The sequence below is a fragment of the Borostomias antarcticus genome (assembly GCF_949987555.1).
Source record: "Borostomias antarcticus genome assembly, chromosome: 21".
NCBI classification, from domain to species: domain Eukaryota; kingdom Metazoa; phylum Chordata; class Actinopteri; order Stomiiformes; family Stomiidae; genus Borostomias; species Borostomias antarcticus.
Window position 1 is genome coordinate 11,871,017 of NC_140254.1, and position 24,805 is coordinate 11,895,821.

General features: G+C 47.7%; 1 protein-coding gene across 5 annotated transcripts in view; it reads left to right on the forward strand.

Moving 5' to 3' along the window:
- Positions 1 to 2,292: 2,292 nt before the first annotated feature.
- The window catches only part of LOC311323410 (CDC42 small effector protein 1-like), a 26,729-nt gene continuing 4,216 nt past the window's right edge, over positions 2,293 to 24,805 (forward strand). The window contains exons 1-4 of one of the 5 annotated variants that reach the window (XM_084455629.1): positions 2,293 to 2,452; positions 11,372 to 11,807; positions 20,500 to 20,607; positions 24,259 to 24,327. In XM_084455629.1, coding sequence (XP_084311755.1) covers positions 11,661 to 11,807; positions 20,500 to 20,607; positions 24,259 to 24,324 — 321 coding nt within the window. In that variant the 5' untranslated portion in view covers positions 2,293 to 2,452; positions 11,372 to 11,660 and the 3' untranslated portion in view covers positions 24,325 to 24,327. Of the gene's footprint in view, positions 2,453 to 10,519; positions 10,781 to 11,371; positions 11,808 to 20,499; positions 20,608 to 24,258; positions 24,328 to 24,805 lie in introns of those variants that run through there. The other 4 variants (XM_084455627.1, XM_084455630.1, XM_084455628.1 and 1 more) reach the window with 4 other exon arrangements.

Genomic DNA, 24,805 nt, shown 5'->3' on the forward strand with positions numbered 1-24,805 from the left:
ATTCTCCAGCCCAAGGCCATGAGGATAGAGGTACTCTGAAGCACTTCCCCTATACATTCTGCCTTTGGTGACTGCTAATTCCTAAAATAATACAAAGCAGTGTGTGTGTGTGTGTGTGTGTGTGTGTGTGTGTGTGTGTGTGTGTGTGTGTGTGTGTGTCCTTCGATGGCAACCCTCATAAGGAGAGCCAGGTGAGGCAGCTGGCCTGGGTGGGGGATGGCATCTGTGTGTCCATCAGGCTGGACTCCACCCTGCGGCCGTACCATGCCCACACACCAGCCCCTCCAGGACGTGGACATGGCAGCCCATCTAAGAAGAGGTGTCCTAGAGGAGCAATGCTTTGCCCTGAGCCAAGAGAACTTCGGATTGATCCCCGGGCTGATATGCATACAGAATCTTCCGGACCTCATGGCTCATCCTGACTAGTGAGTTTTTGTTCTGCCTTTAAGCCGACTGCTCCCAATTGATGTCATATTATCAATCTGTCAGTGGTTATGACCAGACACCTTCTCACTGAGCTCTGTTTCTCCTTGATTGCCCACCTTTCTCCCTACCTAATCATACCTGTCTGTCTCCCTTCTCTCCCCCTCCAGGCCAGAATACCTCCCCCCCTGCCCCCCTCCAGGCAAGAATACCTCCCCCTCTGCCCCCCTCCAGGCAAGAATACCTCCCCCCCTGCCCCCCTCCAGGCCAGAATACCCCCCCCCCCCCCGCTCCCCTCCAGGCAAGAATACCTCCCCCCCTGCCCCCCTCCAGGCCAGAATACCCCCCCCCCCCCCCGCCCCCCTCCAGGCCAGAACCTTAGGATTGACTGAGGACTACGTTCAGCACCTGAGCAGAAACAACACATCCATTTTGTCAATGTAGTGCTTCTTGTTTCAGCACACATTTCTACATTTGTCTTATGTTAAATCATGGCAATATATAAATGCATGGCCAAAAAAGGAATGTAATTGGATTGTTAATCTCATTTTTTTTTTTACTCACCAGTAGATGCTATAAAATGTGATATGGGAAGGTCCTCGAGTTACAATTATACAGTTTCACCAATAATCTTTTGTACCAAGTATCAATGCGGCAACGCCTGTACACAACAGGGGATAGTGGGTTACGATAGGAGCTTGGGTCTTGTGATATTCTTTTCAGTTTGAGATGATTGTGGATATACAGTAATGTGTTGGTTTAAGAGATTAAGAATTTAGGAAGTGGAGTGTTTTCAACATGAAACAGTGTTTATTGTGCTGGGAGTATGTCCACTTACACATTCCCATAGAAGAAAATGTTAACTTGTGCACTCATTGAAACATGGTTAAAAGTAGTTTTCACCCATTAATTATTATCCTTCATTCTGCAATTCTTGCACCCGTCACTGATCAGAACTGTGAGTTGAGCGGGCTATCTAGTCCTATTTAAAGGAGAATGCTCGTTTTTGACAATCTGGACCTTATTTACGGCATATTATAAGACGTTTGACTCACCGAGATAACTTTGGTGTAATTTGGAGGCCTGTAGAAGAAATTTAAAATCCAGCTCGAGCCAAGTATATCCATGTAATGGCGGCGGACGGGGCACTGAGAATGCAGCTTCTAAAAAATCTATTTTCTGCCGCGAAATGGTTGTTTTCATCAATCTGGCTATTCATGTTCATATTTTTAATGTTTTTTTTAAGTTCAATGTGTTTTTATAGATCAAAAAAATGTCAGTACTTGTCAGTACAAAATGTCATTACCAAATATCTTTGTGGATAATAATAAATGAATTTTTGCGGACTAAATGTGTCTTGATTTTACAGTAGGCAATTATTTCACAGTATAGAAAATCTTAAATCTTATAATCGTATAGAAAGTCTTATATTAGCAGTAATAAAAATATGGCACTATGCTACTGTAATGATAATAACAGTACTTTTACTATTACTGTAATCGTAATACAGTACTTTATAACATTACCGTATATATGATTTACAGTAAGCATACTGTAGAATACACATATGACTCGTGTGTGTGCCGTTAGAACTGTGGGAGGAGTAGCGTGGCAAACTTTTGGGGTTGCTCTAGATCCAAACCAACCAACCAAACAAACAAATAAAGTCGACCAAGTATTAGAGTGTGTTGCCCTTCGGGGCAACCACACTAATAATAATAATAATAAAGATGTCCAGCAGGTGGCGACAATGACCAGAAGATGTCACCCGTTCATGTCGTCCCGCACGCGGAGCGTCTTGGTCCACGAGGGGAGCTGTTCCTCCCGGTCCACGGCTGCTCAGAGTTGGTTCTGTAGTGAAGTGGAGAGTTTCCTGATTGTGAGACAGAACTTGAAACCACACCTCAAAAACTGCTAGGCCTACATACAAACAGCACGAGCGTGGTGGACGTCGGTACTTGAAAAGGTGTCAAACGGATACATTGCTGCCGTTCCATAAAAAGTTTTTTGGACTCTTTATAAACGGGAGGTAAGTTAACCGTCAATTCCCGGCTTCAGGTTTGGTAATGTTACAATGTTTCAAATATGAGTTCGAATTGAATGAGGAGGTGGGTGTTGCAATGTTTCAACTAGAACAGGGAAAGTGCTCTGAGTTCCAAGTTGAGATATTGTTACCGGTTAGCTGTTTTGAATCAGGTCCGTCTTTTTAGACCCAACTGAAAAAGGCGAACTTTCACATTTGGACATCTCTTAACTTCGTATCTCGCCGGCTTTTCCAACTTCAATTAGCTATACTCTGTTTAATACCGTAAAAGTGTCTTCAGAAAACTACTTTAATTCGAAACACGATTGTTCTCTGGTCAATGTGTGGTAGGCTACTTTTGATGAGATACGATTTATTGTCCCCCGAAGAGAAAATCGACTGACTTTCTTTCGGTCTAGCTGACATCACCACAGTAATAGAACAGAAGTTTAGATGTATGACGTCTAGTCTGCTTGGTAAAGGTCCCAGCTTCACCCCTGCTATTTCATTTGAAACATCATTCAGGTGCATTATATCTGCCATGTTAGATTTGCTCCCAGAAAGCGTGTGTTGTGAGTGTGTGAGACACCTTATACATTAAGCCTACATTGTTCTATTATAGTGTTAGTTATTAAAGTTAAAGTAAGGTGTCACAGTGGGGCTACAGACAGACAGCTCTCAGGGAACAGACTTTTCCACTGGTGTCTTACATCCGGTCGGAAATGAGATGCCAAATTACACCCAGGCCATGTATGAGGGCACAAACTGTCATGGAAGCCTCAAATTAGCGGAAGGAGTGTGTGTGTGTGTGTGTGTGTGTGTGTGTGTGTGTGTGTGTGTGTGTGTGTGTGTGTGTGTGTGTGTGTGTGTGTGTGTGTGTGTATTTGTGTGTGTCTGTGTGTGTCTGTGTTCCACTCCATGGGAAATCCTGTAACTGGTTCCAACTATTTCAGATAGAACTGTTGATGTCCAGTGGTAAGGCTCAGTCCACTAGCTGTAGTGTTGTCATCCATCTCCATCTGTGAGAGGGTCATGTGGTTATCCTAAAGGTCACGTGGTTATGCTAAAAGTCATCAGCATTGAGTCATGTGTGGTCAGAGGATCTGTCTCCTGATGCTCTGGAAGTCCCTGGTTTAACCCCTGACCCTGCCCACACACACACACACACACTCACTCACACACACACACGCAGACACACACACAGGCGTTTGGCGGGTGAGTGGAGAGGGGAGGAAGTGGAAAAGCCGGTACATGTCCAACAACAGGTCATAATGGTTAGCTGTACATGTCCAACAACAGGTCATAATGGTTAGCTGTACATGTCCAACAACAGGTCATAATGGTAAGCTGTACATGTCCAATAACAGGTCATAATGGTTAGCTGTACATGTCCAACAACAGGTCATAATGGTTAGCTGTACATGTCCAACAGGTCATAATGGTTAGCTGTACATGTCCAACAGGTCATAATGGTTAGCTGTACATGTCCAACAACAGGTCATAATGGTTAGCTGTACATGTCCAACAGGTCATAATGGTTAGCTGTACATGTCCAACAGGTCATAATGGTTAGCTGTACATGTCCAACAACAGGTCATAATGGTTAGCTGTACATGTCCAATAACAGGTCATAATGGTTAGCTGTACATGTCCAACAACAGGTCATAATGGTTAGCTGTACCAGTGGTGTAGCCAGGAATTATTGTGTAGGTGTGCCTGGAGAAATTTAGGTGGGCCAGGGGGAGACTCATTAAGCGGGGGTCTGAGCCTGAAGCACTTAATTTTTGGTGAATTTTTATTTATTTATTTATTTATTTATTTGTCATAAGCTACCTAAGCAGCAGTGAAAACATAAACACAGGCACGGCGGCCTCAGAAAGTTGACATCCACATGAGCACTTGTAGTTTAAAGGCATGATCAAACAGACAGCAGCTGTGTCAAATCCACATAACACCCAAAATAAAATGTAAAAAAACAAAAAACAGGTATCCTATATTGACATTGATATTGAAATAGCTAGGCTACATTACAATTAGTGAGATGTGAATTAGCCTACCATTTGATGATGACAGCAGGAGACGACGGGGCTTGGTGTTGAACATTGAGATGATTTCGTCATGCCGCAGAGACTCGGCCAGCTCTCTTTCAAATGACAGGAGGGATAAACTTCAGTCGACCGGTCACCATCGATGCCCTGTTGCTGGTCTTGATTCGATTGACAGTTGAAAAAAGTATCTCCACGGTGCAACTGGTTATCGGTACAGTAATGAGTGCCCTCAGGAGACTTTTCATGCTTGGAAATGTCAGTTGGGCAGGTGTCGAGTCGACAACTTCCATTAGTGATGGAAAGGACCTGCCATCGGCTACCTTCCTCTTTAGCTTATAAAAGCTGGGAACACCTTGGGTTTGGGTTGTGTCGGGGGCTCATCTAAAGCTGACAAGTCTGACGGTGCTAACTTGTCTGTTCCACCGGAGGCTCAAAGCTGGTTCTTTGAGAGCAGGTGCAGTGGAGGCTGATGTAGGTTCTTTGAGATTAGGTGCAGTGGAGGATGATGTAGGTTATTTGAGAGTAGGTGCAGTGGAGTTTGATGTATGTTCTTTGAGAGTAGGTGCAGTGGAGTTTGATGTATGTTCTTTGAGAGTAGGTGCAGTGGAGGCTGATGTAGGTTCTTTGAGAGCAGGTGGAGTGGAGGGGAGGAGTGGAGGATGAGCTGCTAAAACATTAACCGTCTCTGGCGCATGTTGGGATGGAGGAGAATCGCTGTGTGCAGCGGAAGCTGCAGTCTGGATAGTTCAGAATCCTCTGTGCAAGGTTGTTTTAGGAATTGAAACAAATTCGTTTGTTTCGCCATTTTGCCCATTCATTTAGCCATTTTCAAACAAGTTACACTTTAAAGTAGGCTACCCTAAGCTAGCTATAGTTTGAGAAGGAGCAGGAATGTCAAAGGGAATGTCAAAATCGCTGTGAGCGGCTGATTGGCTGTGGGTGTGCCCAAGCCCACCCAGGCCCACCCACAGCTACGCGGTTGAGCTGTACATGTCCAACAACAGGTCATAATGGTTAGCTGTGTCCAACAACAGGTCATAATGGTTAGCTGTGTCCAACAACAGGTCATAATGGTTAGCTGTGTCCAACAACAGGTCATAATGGTTAGCTGTGTCCAACAACAGGTCATAATGGTTAGCTATGTCCAACAACAGGTCATAATGGTTAGCTGTGTCCAACAACAGGTCATAATGGTTAGCTGTGTCCAACAACAGGTCATAATGGTTAGCTGTGTCCAACAACAGGTCATAACGGTTAGCTGTGTCCAACAACAGGTCATATAACCTTTAGCGGTACATGTCCAACAGGTCATAATGGTTAGCTGTACATGTCCAACAGGTCATAACACTTAGCTGTACATGTCCAACAGGTCATAACGCTTAGCTCGTGGGGCGTATGTGGCTCAGGAGGTAGAGTGAGTCGTCCAATGATCGTAGGGTCGGCAGCTCAAATCCTGGCTCCTCCGGTCCACATGTCGAAGGGTCCTTGGTCAAGACACTGAACCCCAAATTGCTCCCAATGAGCAGGCTAGCACCTTAGCATGGTAAATGGTAAATGGACTACACTTATATAGCGCTTTTCCATCTTAGCGGCACTCAAAGCGCTTTACAATGGCCTCTCATTCACCCATTCACACACACATTCACACACCAATGGCAGTAACTGCCATGCAAGGTGCTAACCCGCTCATTGAGAGCAATTTTGGGGTTAGGTGTCTTGCTCAAGGACACTTCGACATGTGGACAGTCAGAGCTGGGATTCGAACCACTGACCCTTCAATCATTGAACGACCCACTCTACCAACTGAGCTACAGTCACCCTATGGTAGCTGCCGCCATTGGTGTGTGAATGTGTGTGTGAATGGGTGAATGAGAGGCCATTATAAAGCGCTTTGGACAGTAAGTGCAGTACATGTACCATTTACCATTACCATTTACATGTACCATTTAGCCTTGTATTCTCAGGCTTTATTCTATTTTATATAGGCCTTATTTATTCCCTCTGGGATAAATGTATTCCCTTGGGGATATTAAAGCACCTCTCTATCTACAGTACCCTCTTCTTGTGGCCAGTCTCACCCCAGCAGAGCAGGAGATCAGTGTCCCTCAGCACAGCTGTCTGGAGGCCAGCAGCAACATTTCATTGTGATTGTACACGGTACATGTGACCAATAAAGATCTGACTCTAAACCTAACCCCTCTCTTGACCGTAACCCTGACCACTTACCCAACCTTGACCCCTTACCTAACCCTGACCCCTTACCCTACCCTGACCCCTTACCTAACCCTGACCCCTTACCTAACCCTGACCCCTTACCCTACCCTGACCCCTTACCTAACCCTGACCCCTTACCTAACCCTGACCCCTTACCCTACCCTGACCCCTTACCTAACCCTGACCCCTTACCTAACCCTGTCCCCTTACCTAACCCTGACCCAACCCTGACCCATTACCCAACCCTGACCCATCTCATAGTACAGCTCTTACCCTAGTCCCAGTCATCTCATAGTACAGCTCTTACCCTAGTCCCAGTCATCTCATAGTACAGCTCTTACCCTAGTCCCAGTCCTCTCCTAGTACAGCTCTTACCCTAGTCCCAGTCCTCTCCTAGTACAGCTCTTACCCTAGTCCCAGTTCTCTCCTAGTACAGCTCTTACCCTAGTCCCAGGCCTGCCCTATCCTCTCTGTCCCCGTTTAGCTTCTACAACAGGGCTTCTTTCAAATTCAGTGAACGTTCGTGACGAACATGTTTTCTTTGAACCGTTAAATTTGAACAGAGAGCCCCTCTGTGATCAATGATGATTTTCTGGATGATGTATTTTGGATGTAGTCCCACTAGTACAACCTAATTTAACGCTAGTTAGAAGTAAAAGGCCCTCCAGTATTCAATTAATTAATTCAGTCAGACAATGACATTTCCCTCAGTCCAGCGTCTGTTTTTGTTCACCGCAAATCGTTCAGACCGTTCGCTTATGTTTGCAAACGTGCAGCGAACACAAAGCTCTCTGAAAAAAGTTATAATAGTTTGCAAACGTTCACAAATTTGAATGCAGCCCAGTTTTTCTCATCACACTCTTTAACTGAACCTTGTGAGAATAGTATTCACCCATTCTGGAGTACGTAAGTCCATGACCATAGTCTCTAACTAGCACCAGTCTCCACACACACACACTCACACTCACTCACACACACTCTCATGCATGCACTCTCATACACGCACGCACACACACACACACACATACACAGCATAAACAGGCCTGGCGTGTAACTGATGGACGGCCGTCTCAAAGAGGCGTGTTGTTTCGCCGGCCAACGCTCTCAAACTGCCGTTAACCAGTAGGAAAGTTTCTAACCAGAGTCTCAATGAAAAGACTACATTGTGAGCCCTCCACCTCCTCTTCCTCCCTCCCCCCTCCTCCTCCTCCCCCCCCCTCTGTCACAGAGACCTCTCTCTCTTTCTCCTCTCTTAACTAATGTTATGCTTAAAGGCCCTACGAGGAGTTTCGGGAAGCGGAAGTGTTTTCCGCCCAAAAAGACCACATTTCCCATGAGCCTCCCCACGCAAACCTTAGCTACCTGAGCCGGGTGTTTTGAAGATGGAACGATCGCCACCGACGAGGTAATTACATAGGTCTTACTAGTAACGTTACTTTTGACAATATATAACGGTCATATTTAAATTATTCTTCGTCTTGTCGGCGGCTTAGGCTACTGCAGTAAATCGTTTTGTCATTCCAAGGAAGTTCTGGACGACCCAACCACGAAATAATAATCTAAAAATAAACTACATACAAGAAACGACATTTGTCGAAAATTGACTCATAAACAAGTGTGGGTAATGTAGATTCACCCACATTAAAATTAGACTTGTTTCGTAACCAAAAATAAACTCCTCAGGGTACCTTTAATGTTAAAACCCACCTAGGCCTACTACCACCACAACTGCTACTGCTGATGTTGCCACCCCCAGCAGCAGCCTTGACACACCGTTCACATTAGCTGCAAGGTCACGGATGACTAAAGAATGTGTAGTAACTGTCAGTAGTGACATTGTAATAAATGCAGTTTGATACTCTTTTAAACACTTTCAAAATGTATTCTTGTAAAAACTATTTGAATGTGGGAGGATTGATGGCATTTTACACTTTACTGTATGCTTCCATTTCCATGATGGTTATGGAATGGAAAAAATGCAAAAAAAGAAATTCAAAGTATCGATTGAAGTATTCAATTGGTATCGGTATCACTTTAAGGGTACTGGTATTGATACTGGAATCGTAATTTTTGAAATGATACCCAGTCCTATGTAGGGGCGGAGGGCTGTAGGGGCAGAGGGCTGGAGAGGTGGAGGGCTGTAGGGGCGGAGGGCTGGAGAGGTGGAGGGCTGTAGGGGCGGAGGGCTGGAGAGGTGGAGGGCTGTAGGGGCGGAGGGCTGTAGGGGCAGAGGGCTGGAGAGGTGGAGGGCCGTAGGGGTGGAGGGCTGCTGTAGAACAAGCCAGGCAGCATGGAGCTCCACCGGGCAGGTCCCTGGGCAGACATGGATACTACGCATGACTCATCGTGCTGTGTTTTTGATATCGAGTGTCGGCTGAATGTTTCCTTATATGGACGGATGAGGACAGTGAGAGAGGATGATATTCAGTGTTCCCCCTGTTGTAAGGCAGCTCTGTCCCCAGTGCTGCACTGACACGCAGGGCTGTTAGCTGGTCTAGTCTGTCAACGATGGGCCAGCTAAGCTGGGTCGCCAGTCTCAACGCTGGCCTCCATTGTCAGCTAGCTAAGTCCAGGCTAGAGGCATTGTTCTATTGTGTGTGTGGATTCCTGGTAACTTGGCATTGGAGGAAACCGTGTGTTTGTCTGTCTGTCTGTGTGGGTGTGTATGCGTGAGTGTTTGTCTGTGTGTGTGTATGTTTGTCTGTATGTGCATGTGTGTTTGTCTGTGTGTGTGTGCATGTGCATGTGTGTGAGATCTCTTGTGTGTGTTAATGCGGTGTCACTGGTCAGAAGTGTCTCGTTACGGGTTAGGGTTACGGAGGGGACTAGCATGGACGGGGCCCACGCCGGAGGCGGGTTCAGCGGCCAGGTAGTAGCGGTGAGCGCCTTCCGGGTCGTGGTGGGGGCTCTGGGACGGTGGATGCACGCTGAGGCCAGCGGATCAGCTGACCCACTTCTCAGGAAGCCCTGAAGAACCTGTCCTGTTCTGAAGAACTGCTTTGTGGGGATTCTGGGGAAGCACAAGTAGCATTTAACTAATGTGAATGACTTAACTGAACTCCATTAAAGACAAAACAAATGCCAAAGCTCAGGAGGTAGAGCGGCCGCTTGGGGATCAAAGTCCCCGGTTCTATCCCAGCTTGCGGAGTGTGCCGAAGTGTCCTTGAGCAAGACACTGAACCCCAAAATCGCTTACATGCAGCATGGTGACGCAGTACCTAGTACTGTTGCCTCACACAACAAGAAGGTCTCCGGGTATGGAGTTAGATTTGTGTCTTTATTACATGTGCGAAAATAAATGATATGAGACCCTACCCCCAGTGAGACAAGTAATATCCCTAACCCTACCCCCAGTGAGACCAGTAACACCCCTAACCCTACCCCCAGTGAGACCAGTAACACCCCTAACCCTACCCCCAGTGAGACCAGTAACACCCCTAACCTACCCCCAGTCAGACCAGTAACACCCCTAACCCTACCCCCAGTGAGACCAGTAACACCCCTAACCTACCCCCAGTCAGACCAGCTCTCCAGTCAGGTGCTCTCTGCTAGCATGTCTGCTTCTGAGGGGAAGTCAGCTGGAACTCACCTAGCAACACATCTATGAAGCTAGCCTAGCAACGCCACATCCGTAGCGTCGACACGTCGTCCAGAATTCAGCTTCTCTTCTGCCTGTTTTAGTTTCTATCTCCTAGGTAACCACAGATCATCCCCTAATACCAGCCTTGGGGATTCTCCCGGCTAAATCTGTCCAGGCCACGCCCACTGCTCAGCTGGGTTAACACAGCAGCCCGGAGCGTTTGAAACAGTTTCAGAATAGTACGTGATTGTTTCGAGAGCTGCCGACTTGGAACGTTGAGAAGTTTTAAACCCGGCGTTGTCAAGATACAACAGATCTCATGAAGAAACTTCATGTCAACGATGAGATGGACGTTCTACAACTAGCATGTTGATACTAGCTGCTGTTCTGTGTGAACCCTGGCAGACACAGTCAGGGGCTGGACTAGAGGCTGGAGCTGGAGTAGAGGCTGGAGTAGAGGCTGGAGTAGAGGCTGGGGCTGGCTACTGCCAGGTCAGTAATAGGCTACTGGAATATGCTGGTTTCTAATTTTGGTTTAGATACACATGAGTGTGTGTTCTGTGTGTGTGTGTATGTGTGTGTGTGTGTGTGTGTGTGTGTGTGTGTGTGTTTATCTAGGTTGTGTGTGTGTGTGTGTGTGTGTGTGTGTGTGTGTGTGTGTGCGCGCGCGCGCTAGCTGAGTGTGTTTGGACTCCCAGCAGGCTCACATTCTTGAACATTTCCTCCCCCATCTCTCCTACCTTTGGTGTGTGTGTGTGTGCTGGAGGGCGGCCATGTCGTTATTAGTTGTATAATCAGACAAGGGGTAGTGTGAGTAAAGCTGCTGGAACAACAACCTGCTGGAGCAAAGTTCTCCACACACACACTCAGCCTAGATAAACACACACACATGTCTAGCTGGCTTTCACCTGGACACACACACATTGTCTGGGCCTGGACAGAAACAAACACACTAACTCTATCTGTGTGTGTGTGTCTGTGTGTGTATGTGTGTGTGTGTGTGTGTGTGTGTGTCTGCTTCTGTCTCTGTGTGTGTGTGTGTGTGTGTGTGTGTGTGTGTGTGTGTGTGTGTGTGTGTGTCAGCAGACCCTGGCCTGAGGCTGAGCAGTCGGACCAGACCACCGTCGGTGTGTGTGTGTGTGTGTGTGTGTGTGTGTGTGTGTGTGTGTGTGTGGAGTCTGGAGAGGCCCTCTGTGTCCAGATCCCCCTGAGCTCCAGGCCCGACCAGCCAAGTCATCTCTCTCTCTCTCTCTGCTCTGCGGGGGGCAGCCGGCGCGGGACAGGGCAAAGGTCAGGAGGACGGGCTGAAGGTCAGGAGGACGGGCTGAAGGTCAGGAGGACGGGCTGTGGCCGGCAGGACAGGCGTCTCTGGATGCCCCAGGACCACGGCGGGGCGCAGGCTCAGAGGAGCGGCGGCAGGGCGGCGACAGAGAGCAGGACGCTGGAGAGGAGGCGTGGCCCGGGGATGAGCGACTTCTGGCACAAGATGGGCTGCTGTGTGGTGGCCAAGCCCCCTCCGGTGAGTTACACACACACACGCACAAACGCCCAATCACAGGAGTTCTTACTAGAACAACAACAAAGCAGGTCCTTTACACACGTCCAATCACAGGAGTTCTTACTAGAACAACAACAAAGCAGGTCCTTTACACACGTCCAATCACAGGAGTTCTTACTAGAACAACAACAAAGCAGGTCCTTTACACACGTCCAATCACAGGAGTTCTCACTAGAACAACAACAAGGCAGGTCCTTTGTAGTACACATCTTTAGTGTACAGGGTGTAGTACACGTGTCTAGCGTCTATACTGCCTAGTGTACAGGGTGTGGTACATGTCTCTAGTGTACAGGGTGTAGTACACATCTCTAGTGTCTATACTGCCTAGTGTACAGGATGTTGTACACGTCTCTAGTGTACAGGGTGTAGTACACATCTCTAGTGTACAGGATGTAGTACACGTCTCTAGTGTACAGTATGTAGTACACGTCTCTAATGTACAGGGTGTAGTACACATCTGTCTATACTGCCTAGTGTACTTGATGTTGTACACGTCTCTAGTGTCTGCTGCCTAGTGTACAGGATGTTGTACACGTCTCTAGTGTACAGGGTATAGTACACGTCTCTACTGTCTATGCTGCCTAGTGTACAAGGTGTAGTACATGTCTCTAGTGTACAAGGTGTAGTACATGTCTAGTGTCTATACTGCTTAGTGTACAGGATGTTGTACATGTCTCTAGTGTCTATGCTGCCTAGTGTACGGATAGATTTATTGTACAAAGATACAATCACATGAAACACTGGGATGTTTCCCCAGTCTCTCTCTCTCCCTGCTTCTCTGCTGGCTGCGGCTGTGGCGCAAAGTCAAGGCCTGAGACTTCTCTCCCCGCATGGTGTTATCAGCAGGCCTGCCTGCTGGGAGCCGCCAATCTGTCCGGCTGAATTGCCTACCGTTTCCAAATCTCAAGGTTTGGTTGAGACGTTAAATAGTGCTCTCTCGGCCCACCCCCCACGCCTAGGCCTGCCCGTTTAGGGCCTAGTGAAGCTAGATTGGTGGAGGAGTGACCATACAGATGTGTCGCCTGTCACCCTAACATGATATCTCAATCACCAATGGTTGTCAGTCTGGGTTGTGTCTGTTTATAGTGTCCCATAGAGATGTGTCATTAATACCCCAGAGGAGAGGCCCCCCCTGTGGCCTAAGTGTGACCTCTTCACACCCACTACCCCGAACGGCCACAGCAGCATTATCTGTCTTCCTCACTCTATCGACTACAGTGTCCACGTGAAAACAAACAAACACATTAAATCAAATACATAGCAGTAAACCTCTGTAGATGTTAGAGACATTTCTCCCTAGATTCTTCAGTACACGTCTCTAGTGTACAGGGTGTAGTACACGTCTCTAGTGTACAGGGTGTAGTACATGTCTCTAGTGTACAGGGTGTAGTACATGTCTCTAGTGTACAGGGTGTAGTACACGTCTCTAGTGTACAGGGTGTAGTACATGTCTCTAGTGTACAGGGTGTAGTACACGTCTCTAGTGTACAGGGTGTAGTACACGTCTCTAGTGTACAGGGTGTAGTACACGTCTCTAGTGTACAGGGTGTAGTACACGTCTCTAGTGTACAGGGTGTAGTACACGTCTCTAGTGTACAGGGTGTAGTACACGTCTCTAGTGTACAGGGTGTAGTACATGTCTCTAGTGTACAGGGTGTAGTACACATCTCTAGTGTACAGGGTGTAGTACACGTCTCTAGTGTACAGGGTGTAGTACACGTCTCTAGTGTACAGGGTGTAGTACACGTCTCTAGTGTACAGGGTGTAGTACACGTCTCTAGTGTACAGGGTGTAGTACACGTCTCTAGTGTACAGGGTGTAGTACACGTCTCTAGTGTACAGGGTGTAGTACACGTCTCTAGTGTCTATGCTGCCTAGTTCCCAGACTCCCGCCTGCAGCCACTTCGAGTCTGAGAGCTTTAAACAAACCAAGGGTCAGAGTTCAGGAGCAGATCTCAGACTGAGAGAGAATGTTGTCCTGGTGATGTTGTTGTTGTTGTTGTTGCACGCTTTAAAGGAATATGAATCTCTGTCATGGTCTCACTGACTCACAGCTGAATGGACACATATGGCTGTTTCTTTCTAGAGAGAAGTTGTATATTTCTCTCCAAGGGGCCCTGGGGGATCTTGTCTGGGTATCTCTCTCTCTCTGAGGGATGTTGTCTGGGTATATCTCTCTCTCCTGGGGGATGTTGTTTGGGTATCTCTCTCTCTCTGAGGGATGTTGTCTGGGTATATCTCTCTCTCCTGGGGGATCTTGTCTGGGTATATCTCTCTGAGGGATGTTGTCTGGGTATATCTCTCTCTCTGAGGGATGTTGTCTGGGTATATCTCTCTCTCTGAGGGATGTTGTCTGGGTATCTCTCTCTCTCCTGGGGGATGTTGTTTGGGCATATCTCTCTCTCTGAGGGATGTTGTCTGGGTATCTCTCTCTCTCCTGGGGGATCTTGTCTGGGTATATCTCTCTCTGAGGGATGTTGTCTGGGTATCTCTCTCTCTCTCTGAGGGATGTTGTCTGGGTATATCTCTCTCTCTGAGGGATGTTGTCTGGGTATCTCTCTCTGTCCTGGGGGATCTTGTCTGGGTATATCTCTCTCTCTGAGGGATGTTGTCTGGGTATCTCTCTCTCTCCTGGGGGATGTTGTTTGGGTATCTCTCTCTCTCCTGGGGGATGTTGTCTGGGTATATCTCTCTCTCTGAGGGATGTTGTCTGGGTGTCTCTCTCTCCTGGGGGATGTTGTCTGGGTATATCTCTCTCTCTGAGGGATGTTGTCTGGGTATCTCTCTCTCTCCTGGGGGATGTTGTCTGGGTATATCTCTCTCTCTGAGGGATGTTGTCTGGGTGTCTCTCTCTCCTGGGGGATGTTGTCTGGGTATATCTCTCTCTCCTGGGGGATGTTGTCTGGGTATATCTCTCTCTCCTGGGGGATGTTGTGTGGTTATATCTCTCTCTCTGAGGGATGTTGTCTGGGTATCTCTCTCTCCTGGGGGATGTTGTCTGGGTATATCTCTCTCCTGGGGGATGTTGTCTGGGTATATCTCTCTCTCCTGGGGGATGTTGTCTGGGTATATCTCTCTCTCCTGGGGGATGTTGTGTGGTTATATCTCTCTCTCTGAGGGATGTTGTCTGGGTATCTCTCTCTCCTGGGGGATGTTGTCTGGGTATATCTCTCTCCTGAGGGATGTTGTCTGGGTATATCTCTCTCTCTGAGGGATGTTGTCTGGGTATATCTCTCTCTCCTGGGGGATGTTGTCTGGGTATATCTCTCTCTCTGAGGGATGTTGTCTGGGTGTCTCTCTCTCCTGGGGGATGTTGTCTGGGTATATCTCTCTCTCCTGGGGGATGTTGTCTGGGTATATCTCTCTCTCCTGGGGGATGTTGTGTGGTTATATCTCTCTCCTGGGGGATGTTGTCTGGGTATATCTCTCTCCTGGGGGATGTTGTCTGGGTATATCTCTCTCTCTGAGGGATGTTGTCTGGGTATATCTCTCTCTCCTGGGGGATGTTGTGTGGTTATATCTCTCTCCTGGGGGATGTTGTCTGGGTATATCTCTCTCTCCTGGGGGATGTTGTCTGGGTATATCTCTCTCTCCTGGGGGATGTTGTGTGGTTATATCTCTCTCTCTGAGGGATGTTGTCTGGGTATCTCTCTCTCCTGGGGGATGTTGTCTGGGTATATCTCTCTCCTGGGGGATGTTGTCTGGGTATATCTCTCTCCTGGGGGATGTTGTCTGGGTATATCTCTCTCTCCTGGGGGATGTTGTGTGGTTATATCTCTCTCTCTGAGGGATGTTGTCTGGGTATCTCTCTCTCCTGGGGGATGTTGTCTGGGTATATCTCTCTCCTAGGGGATGTTGTCTGGGTATATCTCTCTCCTGTGGGATGTTGTCTGGGTATCTCTCTCTCTCTCTCTGAGGGGCAACAGGGAAACACCCGTTTACCCGACGCAGATGAAGCCTGGTTCTAGATTAACGACACGTCACTGCAGATTCTCCATTGAACCTGAGGAGTTGTAGGCTATGCCCGTTCCCGCCTGTCAACCATACCCCCCCCCCCTACACACACACACACACACACACACACACACACACACACACGGGGATGCTCAGGAGAGAGGGAGAGGGAAGTGTTCTGCTCTGGGCCCCTGCCCCCCCCTTCCTCTGTCTTATTTTTAGGCCTGTGTTTGTTCTATTGTGGGGCAGCAACAATACACAGAAACACTGCTTCAAATAAACACACACACACACTCACTCACTCACGCACGCACAAACGCACGCACGCACGCACGCACTCACTCACACACACACATACACACACTCACTCACTCACTCACTCACACACACACACACACACACACACACACACACACACACACACACACACACACAGAGGCAGGCCATTCAGGGTGGAAAAAGGAGATGAGGCTGAGCCTGGGATCCTGGTCTGGTCTGGTCTGGTCTGATTCTGGGTCTGGGTCTGGGTCTGGGTCTGGGTCTGGGTCTGGGTCTGGGTCTGGGTCTGGGTCTGGGTCTGGGTCAGATCTGGTCTATCTAGTCTGGTCTGGTTCTTGTCTGGTCTGGTCTGGTCTGGTCTGGTCCGGTCTGATTCTGGGTCTGGGTCTGGGTCTGGGTCTGGGTCTGGGTCTGGGTCTGGGTCTGGGTCTGGGTCTGGGTCTGGTCTGGTCTGGTCTATCTAGTCTGGTCTGGTTCTTGTCTGGTCTGGTCTGGTCTGGTTTTGGTTTTGGTTTTGGTTTTGGTTTTGGTCTTTCCTTGTCCTGGTCCTGGTCCTGGTCCTGGTCCTGGTCTTGGTCTTGGTCTTGGTCTTGGTCTTGGTCTTGGTCTGATTCTGGTCCTGGTCCTGGTCCTGGTCCTGGTCCTGGTCCTGGTCCTGGTCTGGTCTAGTTTGGTCTGGCCTGGCCTGGCCTGGCCTGGCCTGGCCTGGAAGGTAGATGGTGATGGTGATTGTGTTCCTACTGTACGTCAGCTATAATGAGGATGTGTTTTGTGTTTTTACGAGTGCTCAGTCAGAGTCAATAACGAGGTTCTACCAAGAAAGAACATTGCTGGGTTCCTGGTAGAACGTTCTCCTGAGCTGTGTTTTAACTCCCTAAAACACGGCTGCCCTCCACTCCAAAACCCCAGAGGACTGGGAGCCCAATTCCACATGGTTGTCATTACACAATGTTAGACAACACACACTAATGGCATCTCCCAGAATAAGTTGCTAGGAGACTGGTTCCCTGTGTGTAACACACACACACACACACACACAGACACACACACAGCTGAGACAACCACTTAGACAGACCTCCCATCAGTCAGCCAGAGGCACACAGCCCGCTCTGAAGTGTGCTCTGAAGTGTGCACTAGCCCACTACCCTACACCCAGCCCTCTCTGAAGTGTGCACTAGCCCACTACCCTACACCCAGCCCTCTCTGAAGTGTGCACTGAAGTGTGCACTAGCTCACTACTCTACACCCAGCCCTCTCTGAAGTGTGCACTAGCTCACTACTCTACACCCAGCCCTCTCTGAAGTGTGCCCTAGCTCACTACTCTACACCCAGCCCTCTCTGAAGTGTGCACTAGCCCACTACCCTACACCCAGCCCTCTCTGAAGTGTGCACTAGCTCACTACTCTACACCCAGACCTCTCTGAAGTGTGCACTAGCTCACTACTCTACACCCAGACCTCTCTGAAGTGTGCACTAGCTCACTACTCTACACCTAGCGCTCTCTGAAGTGTGCACTAGCTCACTACCCTACACAGGTCTCACTGCATGCCTCCAGACCAGTAGTGAAGGTTCTGTTTTACATTCATATCAGAGCAGTTCAGACTAGGTGCAGCGCAGTTCAAAGTCAGTTGAGTTGAGTACCTTTCAAGTCGTAGTTCATCAAACTTTTGGCAAGCCGGTGTGATGTCGTAACCGTACACCTTGTTTTGAAACAAGTTAATAGTTGTTCGAACGGAGTTGTGTTTCCAAACCTTGGTTGGATCATTCCAGAGGCTGGCAGACTCTAAATCAAACTGGGGTTTTTCACTGGCAGCAGCCAAGCTGTGTTGTTAGGGTGTTATTAAACTGTTAAATCTGTTTCTAAGTCCAGAACAAAGTTGAATGTGCTTCAAAGAAACTGGGCCTGGATACCCGTCTGATACTGGCACTCTCTGGCACATTAAACCGAGTAGAATAGAGTAGAATAGGACTTTATTGTTCGACCAAAGCTGAAAATCTGTTTTTGGCCTCACCTCAAACAGTCAACAGTTCCATCTTAGTTACCATTGAGCTGTGACTGAGCGTGGTGGAGACAGAGGCTGTACTTTAATACAGGGGTGGTGGAGTTCACACACCAGTGTTGAAATAGAGAGAGAGCGAGAGAGAGAGAACGAGAGAGCGAGAGCGAGAGAGAGTTGAGTCAGGGAGTATGTGCATGCAACAACAGATCCCTAGAGTATGATCTCATGGGAGAGAAAGAGACACCCTTCTACCAGAACTAGATCACATGTAGTCATGTACCAGAACTAGATCACATGTAGTCATGTACCAGAACTAGATCACATGTAGTCATGTACCAGAATTAGATCACGTGTCATGTACCAGAACTAGATCACATGTAGTCATGTACCAGAACTAGATCACATGTAGTCATGTACCAGAACTGGATCACATGTAGTCATGTACCAGAACTAGATCACATGTAGTCATGTACCAGAATTAGATCACGTGTCATGTACCAGAACTAGATCACATGTAGTCATGTACCAGAACTAGATCACATGTAGTCATGTACCAGAATTAGATCACGTGTCATGTACCAAAACTAGATCACATGTAGTCATGTACCAGAACTAGATCACATGTAGTCATGTACCAGAACTGGATCACATGTAGTCATGTACCAGAACTAGATCACATGTACAGGCCCATTGTTTTCCTGTCTGCAGTGCACTCAACAAATGCTACCTCTAAACAACAACAACAACGCTAGATATCCTGCTGCTTAAGCCTGTGAATGTAAAATGTTCTATTATGTATCATTTGAACATTGTAGTGATTCTTATTACTGTGTGTGCATGTATGTGTGCTGTGCGTCTGTGTTTGTGCCTGTGTTAGTTGTGTGTGTATGTATGTGTATGAGCTGTGTGTGAGGGAGTGCTTTCTCTGACCCCCTGTTCTGTGGGGTGCGTATCTTCAGTCCGACCACCCAATAATCTGACTACCCATAATTCCGACTACCCAATATTCCGACCATAGGTCCCTATCATTTTACAACATTTTGTAATTCCAGTAGTGTATTCTGACTGTTATTTCTGACTATTTCGAATCTTGAAGTGTTATTTTTATAACGAACTTGTACTATTAGACTATGGATACTTCCGCATTCTCCCACCCTAAGCGTGACGTAAGAGCGGAATGGCCGCCGTGTGAATAAGGTCAATTATAGGCCCTTTCCGAATCCAGCTCCTCTTCCCTCGCCCTATGCACTCCCCCTCAGTTTTGGAAATGGAAGACGTGCCATACAAATGTAAGTTTGTTTGGGCTTGTTTTAATAAACAACTTTCATCACAAGAATTGCAGCCCAAAGTGCTTCATAACAGTGAAGATGAAATGAGCATGACATGGGCTTGTTTTAAATCAGGACAAACAAAATCAGACCTGCTTTGTTTTGATGCAAATAAAAACAAAAATACAAACAAAGAATACACTATAACAAATAATCGTGCTGAAGCAGCTGCGGTGGAAAAATGACAATTATTTTGACAATAGCCTAATAGCCTAATAATAATGAATTAGGTTAAAGGTGAAACGAATAGGTAAGAGTTCTTAAAATGATGTATAAATATAATTTAATGCCTTGGCCATATTGTCATTTGGATATTTCCACTTAGGACCTAGGTAGGCTATCTGATATAGGCAATCCTCATAAGCTGTAACAAGGAAAATATGAATGATGCCTCTACCGCTGCAAAGTGCTGTTGACGCAAAACCATGGTAACCGTTGTAGTTTGTGTTTCCTGTTTCCGCTGGAGTGAGGGGAGTGCATCCCTAAGGTTTTTATACCCTACACCCTAATCAAGGGAACTACATTCAGCTGTGAGGGGACTACAAAACGGAGTGCACTCTGTGACTGAGTGCGAGTGGGGAGGGACTGGATTCGGAAAGGGCCATAATAAGTGGTTTACATTTTGATAACCTGTGATCGCTAAGATCATTTGCAAAAACAGCAGTAGCTTTGTATTTCTGCGGAACATTTGTTAAAAATAAATCAAGGAGCGTCGACTTCTCAGGATGTTTGGGATTTGGCCTAGTTGGCGAATCTATAATTTGGGTCAAATGCACTGAATCACAGAAGAATTTAAAAGAATCAGATACAGGAGTTAACCAGTCCCAATTGAAGTCCCCCATTAAAGCCAATTCGTTATAGTCTATAGATGACTTAGAATCAGACAATGAGGAGTGGATCTACCCAGCCATGTTTCAGATAAAACCATAATATCAGCATTAGTCGATTTGGCCCAAATTCTAACCATATACATTTTTGGCAAGAGACTTCTCACATTCATATGTACAAAACCAATACCAGACCTATTTGTGTGTGCGTGCGCGCGTGCGCGCGTGTGAGTGATATCTCTGACCCCCTGTTCTCTGTGTGTAGAAGAAGAAGAAGAGAAGGAGGATTGACCGCAGCATGATCGGAGAGCCCACCAACTTCATGCACCTCACACACATCGGCTCAGGGGAGATGGCAGAGGGCCTGCCTCCGGTATGTTCCGCCACTCTGCTCTCTCTCTTCTGCTCTCTCTCTCTCTGCTTCTCTCTATCTGCTTCTCTCTCTCTGCTTCTCAAACCAGGTTCACATACAGCAGTCCAGTAGGCTTTAAGACGCAGCTCTAGAACAAAATACCATGTTGTTTCATGTCTGCTAATTTGGAACATTGAGAGTTCTAAAATCACCTTTGTCTCACCTCATGCATAGAGACAGAAGGGTCTGAACCCAGCGTCTCATGGCGGCTGTAATGAGTTGTGTTCAAACTGCTGTACGGGGGAATTAGGATGGCGAGTTGGACAGTCAGTGATTATAGTCACCATAGCAAGAGATGTTCATGGGAGAATCACCACTGCAGTTTGCACAGCTACTAGCACACTAGCTGGCTACTACTACACTAGCTGATTACTAGCACACTAGCTGGCTACTAGCACACTAGCTGGCTACTTACTACACTAGCTGGCTGCTACTACACTAGCTGGCTACTAGCACACTAGCTGGCTACTACTACACTAGCTATTTACTAGCACACTAGCTGGCTACTAGTACACTAGCTGGCTACTAGTAACTAGCTGGCTACTAGCCCACTAGCTGGTTACTAGCACACTAGTGGGCTACTAGCACATTAGCTGGCTACTACTAACTAGCTGGCTACTAGCCCACTAGCTGGTTACTAGCACACTAGTTGGCTACTAGCACACTAGTTGGCTACTAGCACACTAGCTGGCTACTAGCATACTAGCTGGCAACTAGCGCACTAGCTGGCTACTAGCACACTACCAGGCTACTAGCACACTAGCTGGCTACTAGTACACTAGCTGGTTACTAGTACACTAGCTGGTTACTAGCACACTAGCTGGCTACTAACACACTAGCTGGTTACTAGCCCACTTGCTGGTTACTAGCACACTAGCTGGCTACTAGTACACTAGCTGGTTACTAGTACACTAGCTGGTTACTAGCACACTAGCTGGCTACTAAAACACTAGCTGGTTACTAGCCCACTAGCTGGTTACTAGCCCACTAGCTGGTTACTAGTACACTAGCTGGTTACTAGTACACTAGCTGTTGTCCTACTGATTACTATTCATCAGTTCTATCACCCACCATCCCCTACCTTCCCTCCCTCCCTCCATCTCTCCCTCCATCCTCCTTCCCTCCCTCCCTCTCTCCCTCCATCCCTTCCTCCCTCCCTCCATCTCTCTGTCCATCCAACCACCTGCAGCCCCTCTACGAAACAAGGCCCAGTCTGTACCAGGGCTGCCACACATTCACATTCACACTCACAAACACACACACACACACACACACACACACACACACACACACACACACACACACACACACACACACACACACACACACACACACACAGGCTCCATCCATCCGTTGGGCTGTGTTCCACTTCAGGCACTAGCTCCCTTCTGTGCATCCTCCTCCACTCTACCTCTGCCTGTCAGATCAGTGGATGAGGCCTGAACAAACTCGCAGAGCTATGAAGACTAACCCGCGTTCTCGAATGGAACGTGTCCCGGGGAGAGTCCTTCCTCCTCGGCTGGCGGAGGTTCTAGAGAGGGGGACAGAGAGGCGGATGGAATTGGGGACACAGTTGCTGGCCTTGACAACCACATGAAAGAACCCCGTGTGTGTGTGTGTGTGTGTGTCCTGTAGGCTGGTAGAGGATCACCCGTGTCAGGTAACACAGGACGTCAATGTCAAGTTCCTTCCTGTCCCTGCTGGGGTTGTGTGGTCATCCCACTTACCTTGTCCAGATAGCCTACACCCCTTCTAGCCGCTAGCCTAGCCACTAGCCTAGCCTAGCCACTAGCCTAGCCATTAACCTAACCATAGCCCCTAACCTAGTCGTTAGCCTAACCTAGCCACTAGCCTAACCTTGCCACTAGCCTAACCTTGCCACTAGCCTAACCTTGCCACTAGCCTAACCTGTCTAACCTGTGTGAATGTGTCCTGTAGGCTGGTAGAGGATCACCCGTGTCAGGTAACACAGGAAGTCAATGTCAAGTTCCTTCCTGTCCCTGCTGGGGTTGTGTGGTCATCCCACTTACCTTGTCCAGATAGCCTACACCCCTTCTAGCCCCTAGCCTAACGTAGCCACTAGCCTAACCTAGCCACTAGCCTAGCCATTAACCTAACCATAGCCCCTAACCTAGTCGCTAGCCTAACCTAGCCACTAGCCTAACCTAGCCACTAGCCTAACCTTACTAGCCTAACCTAGCCACTAGCCTAGCCATTAACCTAACCATAGCTCCTAACCTAGTCGCTAGCCTAACCTAGTCGCTAGCCTAACTTAGTCACTAGCCTAACCTAGCCACTAGCCTAACCTAGCCACTAACCTTCTAACCTAGTCCCTAGCTAGCCCAACCTAGCCCCTAACATACACCTTTCTTATCAAGGGGTTATCAGAGACTCAGGGTGTATTCACACAGACACTAGTTAGTACGCACCAAATGAGCTTTGGGCCCGAGAGCGCTTCATTTAGGCCTGTGTGAACACAGCAATCGCACTCAGGTGCGCACCAAAACAGCTGCACCGAGACCCTCCAGAAGGGGTGGTCTCGGAGCGGCTTCAACCGAATTCTTGTGCGCACCAGTTATGGTGTGAAAGCGCGCGACCTTGGACCGACGCAACTACCTTGTGCACGCCACATGTTTGATCTAAAAAGTTTTTCATGACACACTTGCACGTGCCCCCAGAAAGATATTGACCAATGACAGCACTGAGCCTTTTCATGTGACTTGTGGTGTTACATTTGGACCAGAGTAACGAAAGTGCTGTGTGAAAGCGAACCGCAGTAGCTGAGAAATGAAAACAATGTATCACTTTCGCTTTTGGTGCGCATCAATGGTGCGCATTAACATATGTGAATACGCCCTCAGACACAAGTGTTGGTGCTCCATCTGCTCAGTAGAGAAGCTTGTAAAACCCTGACTGTCCTACAGCCAGGCAGACAGACAGCCGGTATGCAGACAGACAGCCAGGCAGACAGACAGCCAGGCAGGCAGACAGGCCGGCGATAAGGCAGACAGGATTGAATGAACAGGAACAGAGCAAACACAGCGGCCGGCTAGGTCAACACAGGTGTCTCTATCACAGTGAGACGTTACATAACGTCATTATGAAACGTCACGGCCATATCTGCTGAGACGACAGCTGAGAATGACAGCTCTGTCAATGCTCCGTTGTGTAACCAGTCGCTACAGTGGAGGGAAGGGACACTTCCTCAGCGACCATAATGCCCCCTAGTCTAGACCAGAGCTATAGAAGATGTCATATACTGACCATGTCTAGACGTGTCATAACTCCAGGTTACTCTGTGTCAAGATCGGCTCAATTCAGCCCAAGGTGATTCATTGACCGTGTAATAAAACAGATTTGTGTTGCATTGACAGCAGTGGCAGCTGCACAGCCTTCTGGGAGCTGGTGTCTGTGTTTGGGTGCAGGTCTGTGTCGGTGTAAAGCTGTTTAGAATGGAACACCGCTGTTATGTAACTACTGTGTTTGGAATGTTGAAACCTGGCATTCTCAAGACTCAACACATCCACTGTGGAAAGACTCAGGATGAGACGGATGTTTCCAGAACTGTGGACTCTTGAGCCCCTGATCAACACGTGCTTCCTGTCTCCACAGTCAGGCTCGGTCCAGCAGATGAGGTCTAAAGGACCCAGCATCAACAGCAGGAACAGCCTCTTATAGCTGGTGAGAACGCACACACACACACACAACCACACACACGCACACGCACACACATGCTCACACACACGCGCACGCACACACGCACACACACACAAACACACATACACACAGGCACATACGCACACTTAACATACAGAACCTTCTCTATGTACAGGACCATTCTCTTATAGCTAACACTGAACGCAAACCAAACAGAACACTCAACACACACATAATATATTATGTACTGGAAACTCAACACACATAATGTACTATGTACTGGACACTCAACACACATAATATACTATGTACTGGAGACTCAACACACATAATATACTATGTACTGGAAACTCAACACACATAATATACCTTGTACTGGACACTCAACACACATAATATACTATGTACTGGACACTCAACACACATAATATACTATGTACTGGAGACTCAACACACACAATATACTATGTACTGGACACTCAACACACATAATATACTATGT